The sequence below is a fragment of the Leptonychotes weddellii genome, chromosome 2 (genome assembly GCF_054177405.1).
Source record: "Leptonychotes weddellii isolate Sample4059 chromosome 2, ASM5417740v2, whole genome shotgun sequence".
In the NCBI taxonomy this organism is placed as follows: domain Eukaryota; kingdom Metazoa; phylum Chordata; class Mammalia; order Carnivora; family Phocidae; genus Leptonychotes; species Leptonychotes weddellii.
Genome location: NC_138370.1, coordinates 52,522,871 through 52,537,907, shown reverse-complemented (window position 1 = coordinate 52,537,907; position 15,037 = coordinate 52,522,871). Strand labels below are relative to the sequence as shown.

General features: G+C 31.9%; 1 protein-coding gene across 6 annotated transcripts in view; it reads left to right on the top strand.

Annotated features, from left to right (window-relative positions):
• TLL1 (tolloid like 1) overlaps window positions 1–15,037 on the top strand; it is a 205,176-nt gene that overhangs the window by 125,513 nt on the left and 64,626 nt on the right. For all 6 annotated transcript variants that reach the window (XM_081811123.1, XM_081811127.1, XM_081811140.1 and 3 more), the window contains one exon: window positions 4,859–4,974. In XM_081811123.1, the coding sequence (XP_081667249.1) occupies window positions 4,859–4,974 (116 nt within the window). The remainder of the gene's footprint in view (window positions 1–4,858; window positions 4,975–15,037) is intronic.

The window sequence follows — 15,037 nt, the reverse complement described above, 5'->3', positions numbered from 1 at the left end:
AAGATCATAAATGTGCTCCTATAGAATATTGAGAAAGGAAAGTTCTCAGTCGTTGGTATTGGGTGGATATTACAGACATTTGGTGAGAAAGTAACTGTAGATGGACATGCAGACAGCTATAAACTTAATGTTATTAAAAGGTCAAGAGTTTGTAATAATTGCTCAACAAGACACAATCCAAGTAGCAGTTATACAATTTAAATTCTTGCAAATTCTTGTATAATTCTTGTACAATTATACAATTTTCTATTCTGGAAGAATGAAGGTATATGTGAATTACCTAATTCATAAGTGAGATTGATCATATGATAAAGGACTTAGAAGTTCAACTGCTTTATTATTGTTATTTTTTGTTTTGGCAAAAAATCACATAATATGACATCTACCCTATTAGCAAATTTGTAAGTGCACAGTACAGTACTGTTAACTCTATGCACATTGGTATACAGCAGATCTCTAGAACTTCTTTGTCTTGCATGACTAAAACTCTATACCCACTGAGCAGCAGCTCTTCATTTCCCTCTCCTCCAGCCCCCGGCAAGCAGCATTCCACTTTCCACTTCTATGAATTTGACTACTTTAGAAATCTCATGTAAGTGGAATCATGCAGCATTTGTCTTTCTGTAACTGGCTAATCTCACTCAGCATCATGTCCTCTGGGTTTATCTGGGTTGTAGCATATGCCAGACTTCCTTCTGTTTTAAGGCCGAATAATATTCTATTTTATGTATCTACCACAGTTTCTTTATCCATTCATCCACTGATGGATGTTTAGGATGTTTCTGTCTCTTGACTGATATGAATAATACTGCAATGAAAGTGGGAGCACAGATATCTCTTCCAGATCCTGTTTTCAATTCTTTTGAATAAATACCCAGAAGTGGGATTGTTGGATCATTTGGGAACTATATTTACAATTTTTGAGGAAATCCCACACTGTTTTCCATAGTGGCTGCACCATTTTATATTCCTACCAACAGCGCACAAAGGCTGCAGTTTCTCCATTTCCTTGCCAACACTTCTTATTTTTTGTTTTGTTTGTTTGTTTGTTGATAATGGCCATACTGACAGGTGTGAGGTGATATAGTGGCTTTGATTTTCATTTCCCTGATGATTAGTGATGTAAAACATTTTTTTTTTCATATACCTATTGGCCATTTGTGTGTCTTCTTTGCCCATTTCTTTTTCTTTGCCCATTTTTTAAATTCGGTTATTTTGTTTTTTGCTATTGATTTGTATGAGTTCCTTATATATTCTGAATACTAATCCCTCATGAGATATATGATTTGCAGATATTTTCTCCCAGTCAGAAGGTTGCCTTTCACTCTCTTGATTGTTTCCTTTGCTGTACAGAAGCTTTTTTAGCTGACATAGTCCCACCTGCCCATTTTTGCTTTTATTTCCTGTGCTTTTGGTGTCATATCCAAGAAATCATTGCCAGGACTACTGTTACAAAGTTTCTGACCTGTTTTCTTCTAGAAGTTTTACAGTTTAGGGTCTTACATTTAAGTCTTTAATCCATTTTATGTTGATTTTTGTGTATGGTGTAAGATAAGGGTCCAATTTCATTCTTTTGTATGTGTATATCTAGTTTTTCTGACACCATTTGCTGGAGAGACTATGCTTTCCCTAATGAGTAGTCTTGGCACCCTTGTTGAAGATCATTTGACCATATATACATGAGTTTATTTTGGGGCTCTCTCTTCTCTTTTCTTGGTCTATATGTCTGTCGTATGCCAATATCATACTATTTTGAATACTGTAGCTTTGTAATATGTTTTGAAGTTAGCAAGTGGGAGCCAGCTTCGTTGTTTTTTTTTTTTTTTCCAGAATGTTTTGGCTATTTCTGGTATGCGGTTTTATGTGAATTTCAGTATTTTTTTTTCTTTCTGCAAGAAATGCCACTGAGATTTTGATCGAAATTATGTTGAATCTGTGGATTGCTTTGGGTAATATGGATATTTTAATAGTATTAACTCTTCCAGTCATGAACACAGCTCATCATTCCATTGCTTTGTGTCATCTTCAATTTCTTTCATCAATGTTTTAGTTTTCAGTGTACAAGTCCTTTGCCTCTTTGGTTAAGTTTATTGCCAAGTATTTTATCCTTTCTTGATGCTATTATGAATGGGATTGTTTTCTTAATTTCCTTTTGAAATATTTTTTGCTGATGTATAGAAAAGCAACTGATTTTTTGTGTTAATTTTGTATCCTGCCACTTTGCTGAATTTGTTTATTAGTTCTAACAGTTTTATGTGTGTGTGGAATGTTTACAGTTTTATATGTGTAAGATTGTGTCATCTGCCTACAGAGATAGAAGTTTAATTTCTGAATTATATTTAGTTTTAGAGTAATTTTTATTAGGGCAGTGATAACAATAACTGTCCTCTGTATATTTTTTTATCTTTTTTCTCCTACATATGACTAAGTTTTGTAGTTCAAAGACATATTCAAACACTTTAGACCACAGTCTCCCTACCTATAGAAGAGGTATCTAAGGGTTAAAAAGAAGATTCAGGGCATAATAACATTTTATTCCTACAAAGCAACTTTATTAAGTATATGTTAATAAGATGGCCATTTAACAAGAGAAAACTGAAGCTGAAGCTTTTGAGACTTACTTGTATGACATAATTAGTAAGTGATAATGCCATGATTAAAACTTGTGTTTTCTCACCATGGACTTTGCTGAGTAAATGAATAGCCTATGCATTTTAACTTCATAGTGCCACTTTTTTCTTGCTGATTTTCCTTTAGTTCTTTTAATAATAAACTTTGCTTTGTATATCTGAGCATTAATCAACCTATGTCTGGGGAAAGTGTTGAAATATCTTTTGTAGTAAGGGTCAGGTAGCCTGGGACAACTACACTTACTGAGGAAAATGCACAAATGATTATAAGCATTATAAGCAAATGCTATATAATAGATTTACTTAATATTTGAATTATATGCTGATTCTGTTTATTTTTCATTTTATAGAGTTTTCCATTTTATCTTTATCAGAACAGTATTGTTTGTGTACATCTGTGGATTAAATATATTTGTTTTAATTTCACTTTAGTAAATACAGTAAAACATTCTATGTGGCTTAGTGTACTTTTCAATCATTAAATAATTTATTTTTAGCTATGAATTGCAGTATTTTTCATTGAAACACACTCAACTCCCAAATGATTATATAGCATCTGAACTGATCCTCTTAGAAGCACACTGTTTGCATTAATAAAATCTTAATAAATTTTCATTTTTTTAAGGGTTCTTATAATGTTATATTTATCAAGAGCCCTTAGATGTTTCATGGAAAATGCTGAATTATGTATTTTTGACCTTGAGCATTTTCATTTTGTTCTAAAGTTGCTTTTATCTGCCTATTAATCAGAATAAACACTGCTTACTTCTACTTGAAATGTATTTTGTTGTGCAAACTTAGTATCTGTGTTTTCAAATAAATATTTATATCATATCAGACTTTTTACAGCTCCATTTTGTTTTCTTTTTTTTTTTAAGATTTTATTTATTTATTTGACAGAGAGAGACACACAGCAAGAGAGGAAACACAAGCAGGAGGAGTGGGAGAGGGAGAAGCAGGCTTCCCGCAGAGCAGGGAGCCCGATGTGGGGCTCGATTCCAGGACCCTGGGATCATGAACTGAGCCGAAGGCAGATGCTTAACGTGCCACCCAGGCACCCTCCATTTTGTTTTCAAAGTCATCATCTTTCTTTCTTCATTTAACTTAAGATATGCAAAACCATTTATTATTTATGGAGGATTTGATGAGACGAGAGTTCACCTGCTGGTAGCTATGACTCTATAATATGATAATATTGCAGTCTGATTTCAGTCTCCTTCAGAGGGAAAGTACTGTTTTGTCTTTTTTTTTTTTTAATTACTGAATGAAGGTTATAAAGATGACAGGCTGAAGTGGAAGAATTATTCTTGAATTCAGGATACTTAAAGCAGCCTAGGTTCATGTGTCACATGCTATGTCTTACAAAAGCAACAGGAAAACCCATTATAGAATGATTCTGACCACTAACCTTGGCTAAACCAATGAGCTAATCACACTCTGTGTGAAATGGCCCTAGAGATATTAATCACACAGATCTTGAGGCTGTGCAACTGATAATTTGCTATTTTAGATGACTGATAATTACTTCTAAGAAATTAGACAGCCTTAGTAGGAGGAAAACACAATTGCTTTTCCTGTAATTTCTACTTAGGATCAACATAAGTAATAGAGTAAGTAAATGTCCACATCTTGGAAAATTTTAATCTTCCTTTATGTTTTTAACCTTTCAATTTTTTTCAGCTTATTTTGAGAAAAATTTTCACTGTGTATGACATTTTGGTACGACCTTAATTGACTGTATTCTAATTATTAAGATTTCTGTTTTTGGACTTTGATGTGATATTTGCTATGAAACTTAGCCTCACTTTACATTGAAAAATATTATTTATGTCTCATGTTATCCTAGCCACATCAACCAGATATCCACTGGCTTGAATATGAGTATAGGTCACCTACTAACTCTTTGGGAATGAATGAGAGAAGTCTCCATGAGGAAGAACTTTATGAATGCCAGATTATTTATCTCATAGTCTTGTTTTATGGTTAGCCCTAATGATACCATTAAGTATGTTAAAATTGTGGTAATGGAGACATAAGGTGAATTTACTTGGAAAGGAAAAGTCTTTTATAGAACACAAATATATATTTTCCTCTAACACCAAAAGACTCAGGGCTTTATTTATGATGTCTTTCAGAAGAATTAAAGAATGATCTTATCTTTTTAAGGAAATATGGGTAAGTCATCTCTTTAAAATATCAAATATATGTATCTTTTTTTTTTCCTTTAGCATGTGGAGAGACCCTACAAGAATCCAATGGCAACCTTTCGTCTCCAGGATTTCCAAATGGCTACCCTTCTTATACTCACTGCATCTGGAGAGTTTCAGTGACCCCAGGGGAGAAGGTAGTTTCTATCATCGAGAGTTCTCATTTAGTGTCATATAAATACAGAGATTCATCTTCTTTTAAATATAATTTGCTTTATTTTTTATTCTTATTTGATTCTTCAAATACAAGACTAAAAATCTCAGAAAATTTATAATGAAAATTGCTCAAGCTCTGGGAATTTTTTGAAAAATGTAATTTAAAAAGAAATAGTCAATGCTCTAAAAAGCTTGAAATAATGCAGATTATGTTCTCAGGCATAATGAAATTAAGTTAAAAATAAGTATCACATAGATAACCAGAAAATCCCACACATTTCAGTTAAGAAATATACATAAAATATCCAGTTTAGCTAAGAAACAATTACAGATTTAGATAGAAATTATTTTCAGTTATAGATTAGAAATTATTTTCAGCTATAATGTAACAAAAATACTGAATATCAAGCCTGTAAGATGCAATGAGAGCAGTACTTAGAAGGAAATTCACAACTTAAATGCTCACATTAGCAAATAAAAAATGCCCTAAACTAACGAGTTAGATATTCTTATTGAGTGGCTATTAAAGTTATAGTAAAATAAATGGAAAGGTACATAATGGAGGAAGTAATAAATAAAAGATGAGCTAAGGAGATCAAAATAACATGGTACAAAGTATGAACAAAATGGTACTTTGAAAAAACTTAGATATATAGGAAAATGGATGTAAATAGATCAAGAAAGAAAAAGAATAACAGGAAAAGCACAATTATCTAATCACCAAAATGAAAAGGTTATTATAACCACTGATGCTCTAGACACAAAAATGAGATTAAAAGAATATTGTCAACATTATGCCAGTAACTTAAAAAATGTAGATGAAATGGGAAAATTCCTATAAAATATTACTGAGTTCTTACTCAAGAAAAAGAAAAAAAAAACTTGATTACTCCTATAACCACTAAAGAAAATGAACTACTGTTTAATTGGATTATTAGATAATTTTCAGCAATGAAAATCCAAGCTCAGATGGCTTAATTTGTGAGTTCTAGCCAACATTCAAATAAGGAATAAGCATAATCTTATATAAACTCTTCCAGGGAATAAAAAGGAAGATCCACTCTCCTATTTATATGGCTAGGAAAACCTTGATAGAAATCCTGACAAGGACAGTATAAAAAAGGAAAAGTATAATCCAAGCTAACACTTGAATATGGATGTAAAATCCCCAAACCAAATCAAAGGTAGATGCATATACATGCACGTGTGTAGACAGAACGCCATTAAATGTATATCTCAATTAAATCAAGAAAAAATATCTATTACCGATTTAATAACAACAAACCCTGAAAAAACTGGGAATAGGTACCTTCTTAATCTTAGAAAGAAAATCTACAAAAATTATTACAAATATCATTCTTGGGAAAACTCTGAAAGTATTCCTTTCTACAATACCAGTTTCTTTTTGGTGGAAGTCATGGCACATTAAGGCAAGAAAATGGAATTAAACATAATAAGGATTGAAAAGGAAGAAAATTCCCTTTAGCATATTTGGTTTGTTGGTTAAAGATTTTAAAATTATTAAGAAAGGAAATGAATGAATCTGTTAACTTTTGGATTCTGTCTTGAATGCTAACCTTAAAAGTCTTTCCAGACCAAGATTGTATTGATACTAATCTTTTTTTTTTTTTTTTTTTGCTACTTTTAAATAGTTTTTGTTCTTTGCTTATGACTAATTCATCTGGAATGACTCAAATATACTTAGAGTTTTTGTGAGAATGCAATTGAGGTTAAAGAAAGTTTAATATTCCTGATAATTGAATGTTGTTAAGAGAGTCATGGGTGTGGAGCTGTCCAGGGTGTTACAATATTCAACATGAAAACTGAATGAAACATTTGTGTAACATGAATAGTTTTTAACCATAAAAAGTTTCAACTGACTTGGAATACCTGAATGCATACGTAATTCTTTATACAGTCATTTTTAATTTAAGAATTAAAAGTCTTTGTATGGTAGTTATAGGTGTTGATCAATTTCTGTGTGGATTTTTGAATAAGCTTTTTGAGAATATTTTATGAAAATCATTCTTAAAAAGGTACTGAAGAGCAAAATATAAAAGCTGATAAAAACTATATGTGATTTTGAAATTAAAATTATAGAATATGAAGAATTTTAAACAAGATTAGTAAAATCCACTCAGAAGAGCAAGATAATACAGGAAAAAATTGTTCCTCTTATCCAATTGCAGTACCCACACCATCAGTATTCAAAGTTAATTCACTTTTCTTGTATGTTTGATTACCAATAAAACTGTATTTTCCAAGATGTTACAAATAGGAAGAAACCAACACATCTATCATCTTTTACAATTATTTTTCTTAATATTATGTATTATGATGAACAAATAAATTGAATTAAGTGGTCAATGAACAACATTAATTCATTTTTCATTGTTGCGTCTTTATTAGTTTCTTTATGTTTTAAATTTGGGTTTATTCTGCTGTTCTTTTTTACTTCTTTAGTTGGCAGTTTAACTTATTAATTCTAATACAAACCTTTAAGGCTATAAATTTCCTTCTAAGAAATACTTTATCTGAATTTCACCAGCTTGACATATAGTATTTTTGCTATTTTTCAATTTTCATTATCTTCTTTGTCTCTTATTATTTCTTCTCAACCAACATATTTTTTGGTAACATATATTTTCTTATTTGAAAACATACATTTTTTCCCCAATCATCCTTTTCTTGTTAATTTCTCCTTCAGTCACTTCTGGTGAGAGACTGTACTCTGTAAGATGTCAGTCTTTGAAATATTTTGAGGCTGGCAGTATGACCTTGGAAGTGACCAGTCTTCATAAAGAGTAATCTTTGCTTTAAAGTTGGGACACCTGGGTGGCTCAGTCAGTTAAATGTCCAACTCTTGATTTCGGCTCAGGTCATGATCTCAGGGTCTTGAGATCGAGCTCCATGTCCTGCTCCATGTGCTGGGTGTGGAACCTGCTTAGGATTCTCTCTTTCCCTCTCCCTCTGCCCCTGCCTCCACTCTCTCTCTAAATAAACAAATAAAATCTTACAAAGGAAAACAAAATGTGTTTTGTGCAGTAGCTGGGTGCAAAGTTCTCTATGCATTAGTCTTTTTAATTGTGAAGTGTATATATTCTCTAATTATTATTTTGGTATGTTAATATTTGTCACTATTTGGTGGATTTATTAATTTCTCTTTATTTTAAAAATAAATATTGTATATATTTATATTTAAATATATTTAAAATATTTTTATTCTATATTATTATATATATTATGTTTAGAATATAACATCTTTCTGATAATTAAACTATTATTATATACTGTATTTCTTTGTCTCCAGTCGTGATTTAGGTACTCTATTTTTTTCTGATATTAATAAGGCTACACATTCTTTTGATTAATATACTTGCCTGGTTATATCTTCATCTTGCTTTAGACATTTAGTTGTTCTGTGGTCTTGTGTCCCAGGTGTGTCCCTTTTAGACAGCAAATAGTTTGGTTTTATTTTTTATTTAATTCATGGTGGTTAGTTTGTCTTTAGTGTTTATTACAGTTACATTTTTTGTGATTTCTGGTGTATTATCATTTCTTGTTTGCATTCTATATGTCCCACTTTGTTTCTTTTGTTCTACTTTTTTGCCTTTTTATGTATTGAATTTACGGTTTCACTTTCCCTCATTTCACTTATTTTCTATCTATTGGTTTGAAAGTTTTAAATGTATATTCTATTATTTGGTACCTCCTTTTCTACCAGCCTTCTTAATGGAGTCATATTTAAGTGGTGTGCTTATCCTTCTCCCAAACCATAAAAAGATTCTAAAAAAAAGATTACAATACATGTTATCTTAATTTTATATGCTATTGTTCAGTATTTTTCTTCAAGTTTGTTTCATCCTGACACAAATGAGATATTATTATTGTTTTTGCACTTAACATTTGTTAAGCTATACATAGATATTTACCAATTTTTTTATTGTGGTAAAAAACGTACAATTTACTGTCTTAACCATTTTTAAGTGTACATTTCAATAGTGTTAAGTACATTCACATTGTTATGGAACAGATCTCCAGAACTTTTCCATTTTGCAAAACTGAAACTCCATACCCATTCATGTCCATTTTCCCTACCCCTCGGCCCTGGGAACCACCATTGTACTTTCTGTTTCTATGAATTTGATTACTTTTGATGCCTCACATAAGTGGAAGCATACAGCATTTGTTATCTTGTGACTGGTTTATTTCATTTACGTAATGGTCTCAAGGTTTAACCATGTTTTAGCATGTGACAGGATTTTCTTCCTTTTTAAGGCTGAATGATACTCCATTGTATGTATAGACCGTATTTGTTTATCCATTCATCCATTGATAGACATTTGAGTTGCTTCCACCTTCTGGCTGTTGTGAATAGTGCTACTACAAACATGAGTATGCAAATATCTCTTCAAGACAGTCCTTTTAATTCCTGTGGATGCATACTCTGAAGAAGTGGGATTGCTGGATAATTTGGTAGTTCTGTTTTTAATTTTTTGAAGAACTTCCATATTGTTTTCCATAGTGGTTGCACTATTTTACAATCCCACCAGCAATGTAGAAGGGTTCCAAATTCCCCACATCTTCACCAATATGTAGTATTTTGGTGGGTTTTTGTTGTTGTTGTTGTTTTGATAGTTGCCATCCTAATGGGTGAGAGGTGATATCTCATTGTGGATTTGATTTGCATTTCTCTGATGATTAGTGATGTTGATATGCTTCTTGGCATTTGTATATCATCTTTGGAGAAATGTATCTTTAAGTGTCTTGCCCATTTTTTAGTTGAATTATTTTATTTTTTCTTGTGGAGTTATAGGAGTTCTTTACATATTATGGCTATTAACCGCTCATGAGATATATGATTTGCAAATATTGTCTTCTTTTTTGTACTTGCCTTTTTACTCTGCTGATTGTTTGCTTTGCAAAAGCTTTTTAGTTTGATGTAGTACCACATAACTATTTCTGCTTTTTTTTTGCCTGCGCTTTTCTGCCATATCCAAGAAATCATTGCCAGTTCCAGTATCATGAAGCTTTTCCTCTATGCTTTCTTCTAGCTTTATAGCTTTGGGTTTTACATTTAGGTCTTTAATTCATTGTTGAATTAATTTTTGTATATGGCTTAAGATAAAGGTCTGACTTCATTCTCTTGTACATGGGTCTCCTTTCCCAACAGCATTTGTTTGAAGATTCACCAAATATTTTTAGTCGTTATTTCTTCTCACATCTCAGATTTCCATTAAGACTCATTTTGTCCTGCCTATAGTTTATACTTGAGGCTATTTTTTTAAATTAACATATTTTGCTAGTATTTTTTCTGTTTGAAAATGTGAGTTTTTTTACTTGAATTCATAATAATGTAATTTCACTGTATATAAATGGCTATATATTTAACTTTGTTAAAAATAAAAACTTGAAGAAATACTTTCACTTGAAGTATTTCTTAATGTAGAATCCTGGACATGGAAAATATCAAAAGTTATTTAATGAACACTAAAAATTAAATAAGTTATAACCATATAAAATAAGTTTACAGAAGTTATTATAAAATGATGCTGCTTGCAGATGATTTCTCAAGGCAGTTTTTTCAAATTCTAAAATCTCAGATTTCTCCCATGTAATAAAATGTATTTCAAGTGCATTGCATAACAATGTGTAGTCTCTTCATTTTTTTTCTCTATCATCATTTATTTTACTAAACTAGTAAAATTCTGATAAGCATATGTTACACAACACACGTGAAAAAATTATCAACTGCCTTACATATGAATATAAACACATGAATGTTATGTAAATTTAATCAAATGAGAGCAAGCTATATAATTTATAAAATTGGAAGTGTTTTAGTTCAGCATTATGAGGTTAGTTGAATATTATAAAATTTGTTATTTTGTCAAATAGTATCAAATGGAAACAATCTGTCTAAAAATTTCATAAATGCTAGTAACACTAGAATTCAGTATGTATATTTAATGAACCTGATGAATTAGGACTAGGAGGACTTTTTTCCAATTCAATAAATATAAGAAATTAATGTTGAGTATTTACTATGCCAGGCACTGTGTTAAACTGCTCACACTCCATTGAGTTTAAGATTATAATTATCTCTCTTTTATATGTGAAGAAATTGAACTTAAGAAAGGATTGAGTAACCTGCCTAGCACCACAAACCTTGCATTTGGCAGAGCTAATCATTAAATTTTTCTTTAGTAATAGAGAATATGTTTTCTCTTCTCAAAAATTCAGAAGAATGAACTAAAAAATTATACTTAAGTTGATCAAATAAAAACAAATATATTAAGATGTAATAGATTTTAGAAAACTGAAGACTTCATTGTGGAACTAAAACACAGTAACATATGTAGCAGAATGTAACATATCATATGCCAGGATGTATTATAAATTGTCAGTTTTTCTCAAATTAATGTATAGTTTTAAAGTAAATCCAATAAATTTCCAATAGATTTTTGTTTTATACCCAGACCCAATTTTTCCAGAGGTGATTTATAAAATAACAAGAGTTGGAATAACCAAGGCAAATTAGAAAATAATTAATGAAGGAAAGTGGATTGCACTGTAAGGTAATAGAAAAACATTAAACTGCTTCAGTAATTCATATTCTGTGGTATGTCAAATAGGCTTCTGAATCAATGGAACAAACCAAAAAGACCAGAACTATGCCTGAGGGCTTAAAGACTTTTGTCATATATTTGTTTATAAATATGAACTTTCTTTCTTTCTCTTTCTTTCTTTCTTTCTTTTTTCTTTCTTTCTTTCTTTCTTTCTTCTTTCTTTCTTTCTTTCTTTTTCTTTCTTCTCCTTTCTTTCTTTTCATCAGAGAGAGAGAGAGAGAGAGAGAGAGAGAGGAGTGGGGGAGGGGCAGGGGGAGGGAGAGAGAGAGAGAGAATCTCAAGCGGACTCCATGCCCAGGGCAGAGCCTACTGTGGGGCTTGATCTCATGACCCTGAGAGCATGACCTGAGCCGAAATCGAGAGTTGGGTACTTAATCTACTGAGCCATCCAGGCGCCCCCATAAAATAAATAAGTCGGATAAGAGTTTTTCAATAAATAATAAATCATTTTTATGTATTTGCACAAAAACTAAACTTTTATTTCATATTTTTCTGAGGAAAACAAATGATTTGGTGTTTATTTTCTGGAAAAGACAAGTTGGGTACCTAAATAAAAAATAACAAAATGCAAAATAATTTAGAATAATTACATTAACAATACAAAATCACAAATAAAAATCAAAATGAGATGAGAGAACATTGGTATTATGCATATATAAAGAGCTATTTTAAATTAATAAGTAAAGATTAACACCACATTAGGAAATGACTAAGAAAGCAGAACATTTATTGATCTGTACAAATAGATATATAATTAATATAGAAATTGTTTACTTTCAGTCTTTATCAAAGAAGTACTTTTTGAATCAACAATGATGTGTTGTATTTTACCCACAAAGATGGAATAGAATAATATCAAATGATAGTAAGGGTACAGAGCTTCTGAAAATAAAAGTGGAAATATCTTTTCTGAAGGACTTTGGTAATCTTTATCATATTTTGAAAAATGCGCTTGCATTTTAGCCCAGAGATTTATTTTAGAGAAATTATTTGAGTCTGTGCAGAGAAAGTTATATATAATAATGAAAAATTGGAAACAAATTAAATTTAGAAAACCAAAAATAGCATTGATTTGAGAAAATGTTTTTAATATATTGGGAAATTTAATAAGCAGGTTAAAAATCATAGGCATGAAAAGTTCTAATTTTTAAATTACATATGTTAGAGACGAAATTATGGAAGAATATACACTAAAACAATGCTTATTTCTCTCTGGTGGGTTTACAGATAGGTTTTATTTCTTCTTCCTTTAATTTTCTACAATAAGTATTATTTTATATGGGAAGAATATTCTTTTTAAAAAATAAGTTTATTATTGTACAACAGTGTAAATGTACTTTCACCATAAAACTGTGCACTTAAAAGGGATTAAAATGGTAAGTTTTATGTGCATATTTATTTTACCACAGTAAAAAAGAAGATTGTCATTTTACATGTATGTCTTTTTAGAATTAGACTTTCCAAGGTAAAAACAGAGTCCTGTCAAATCTAAGACTGTTCTTGATGTTGCACAGTGCATTCTGGTAACAGTCCAGAATGTGCAGCTGAGAATGGAGCTCTGTTGAGCTGATAGAATTATGCACTATTGATTCTTTCATCTTTTAGAACTGATCGACCTTTTAACAAGGGCAGATTGCTTTTGTCTTCAATAGAGTTAATATTTTTTTTCTTTTCCTGTATAACCCACTTAGGAGCTATCATTTGACTGCTTTCATTTTGCAAAAATTTCTTTTTAATCACTCATCTGTGCTTTACACATATGGGGTCAATTCAAAATATAGTATCTGCTGGTGTGTGAAAGAAATCTTTGCTCTCAAGAACTTATAAACATAGCAAGAGCAAGGCCCAGTAATACAATAGCCAAACTCTGAAAAATCACTGAAAGCAAGATGGAATTGCTGAGATAGGAGAGCTCAGATCTTGTTGGGAAATCTAAGCCTTTGATCAAGACTTTGAAAGGTGTGAAGAGATTCCAGAAACAGGGAAGGGGAGAGTCGTGTCCCGGGAAGAACGACATACACTTTGACCAAAGGAGTGCTGAAACTGGGGGTACTTTTTCAGGGCACACCAGCAAGAAGTCAGGGATGGGTAGGATGAAGGTTCTGTTTGAGGTAGTGAAAGATGAGGCAGCAGAGGTGGGTTATGACCCTAGAGTCATGATGCCTATGATTAGGAATTTACATGGAGTTGGGTGTGAAGCTACTGGTGCCCAACTTTCACGGGATTAAAATGGCCATACAGGATAGGATGAATTAGAGATGAGTGAAACTGAAAACCAAAGTACAGCTTGTGAGAGATGCCTGGGTGGCTCAGTCAGTTAAGTGTCTGCCTTGGGCTCAGGTCATGATCTGAGGGTCCTGGGATGGAGCCCCTCATCGGGCTCCCTGCTCAGCGGGGAGCCTGCTTCTCCCTCTGCCTGCCACTACCCCTGCTTGTGCTCTTTCTCTCTCTCTCTGACAAATAAATAAAAATAAAAATAAAAAACCCCACAAAGTACAGCTTAGGAAACTATTGCAGTTATTTCAAAGAGGTATGGAGAGCATGGTCAGCGAAGATGGAAGGAGAACATTATTAGGGGAACTACAGAAGTTGGAATTGATTAGGTATAGGGGTGGAGTGGGGATTAAGGAAAAGAAGGTATGAAAAATGTTCCTGTGAGTAGTTGGTGATGACACACCAAAATGTCAAAACCCAAGTGTTATCATATAATTTTAAGCAGAGAAATTACTCTTATAGCATAATCCAATTCTTGTTTTTCACCTGTCATATAATAAATCCCTGATGGAATTAGGGATCCACCTGAGTCATACAACTCGTCTATTGTAAGGCAGGGACTTGAACCGAGGTCCAGGTTCTCCTGTCTGTCTATTCTTTAGATTTTAAAGTAAGAATCCCTTACTTTAACGTGTTGATTTTCCTGTGAAACCTTAAAATTAGGCTGATGTTTTTATGTTCCCAGCATAGTTGGATTAAGTAAATTGGGTTAATACTTTTATTTCTTTCATAACTGTCTTCAGGATTTATGTTGTGAGGGATGCCTGAATATGTACCATGAAAACAGTAATACATGAGAATCTTAACAATGTTTTCAGATTACCTTAGTGGTTTTCTAACATTATCCAATTAAATCCTTCTGATTTAACTCTGCTGAGATCAGCTTGATATTATGGCCTCCAGGGATCTGACATAAGGAAATACATTCCAACTAAGAAAGTTTAAGTAAACTAGCAATCCGAGAAGCTAGAACTTAAACCAGGCTTTCGACTCCCAATCGTAAATAGCTTCTAGTTGCAGGAAAAGATGTAATTTTTTTCCTTTAGCAGGATACAATTCGGAGCTGAACAAAAGCTTAGTGATCAATTATTCCATAAGTTGGCAATTTTTTCTGGAAAAGATATACAGTAAATACTTTTGG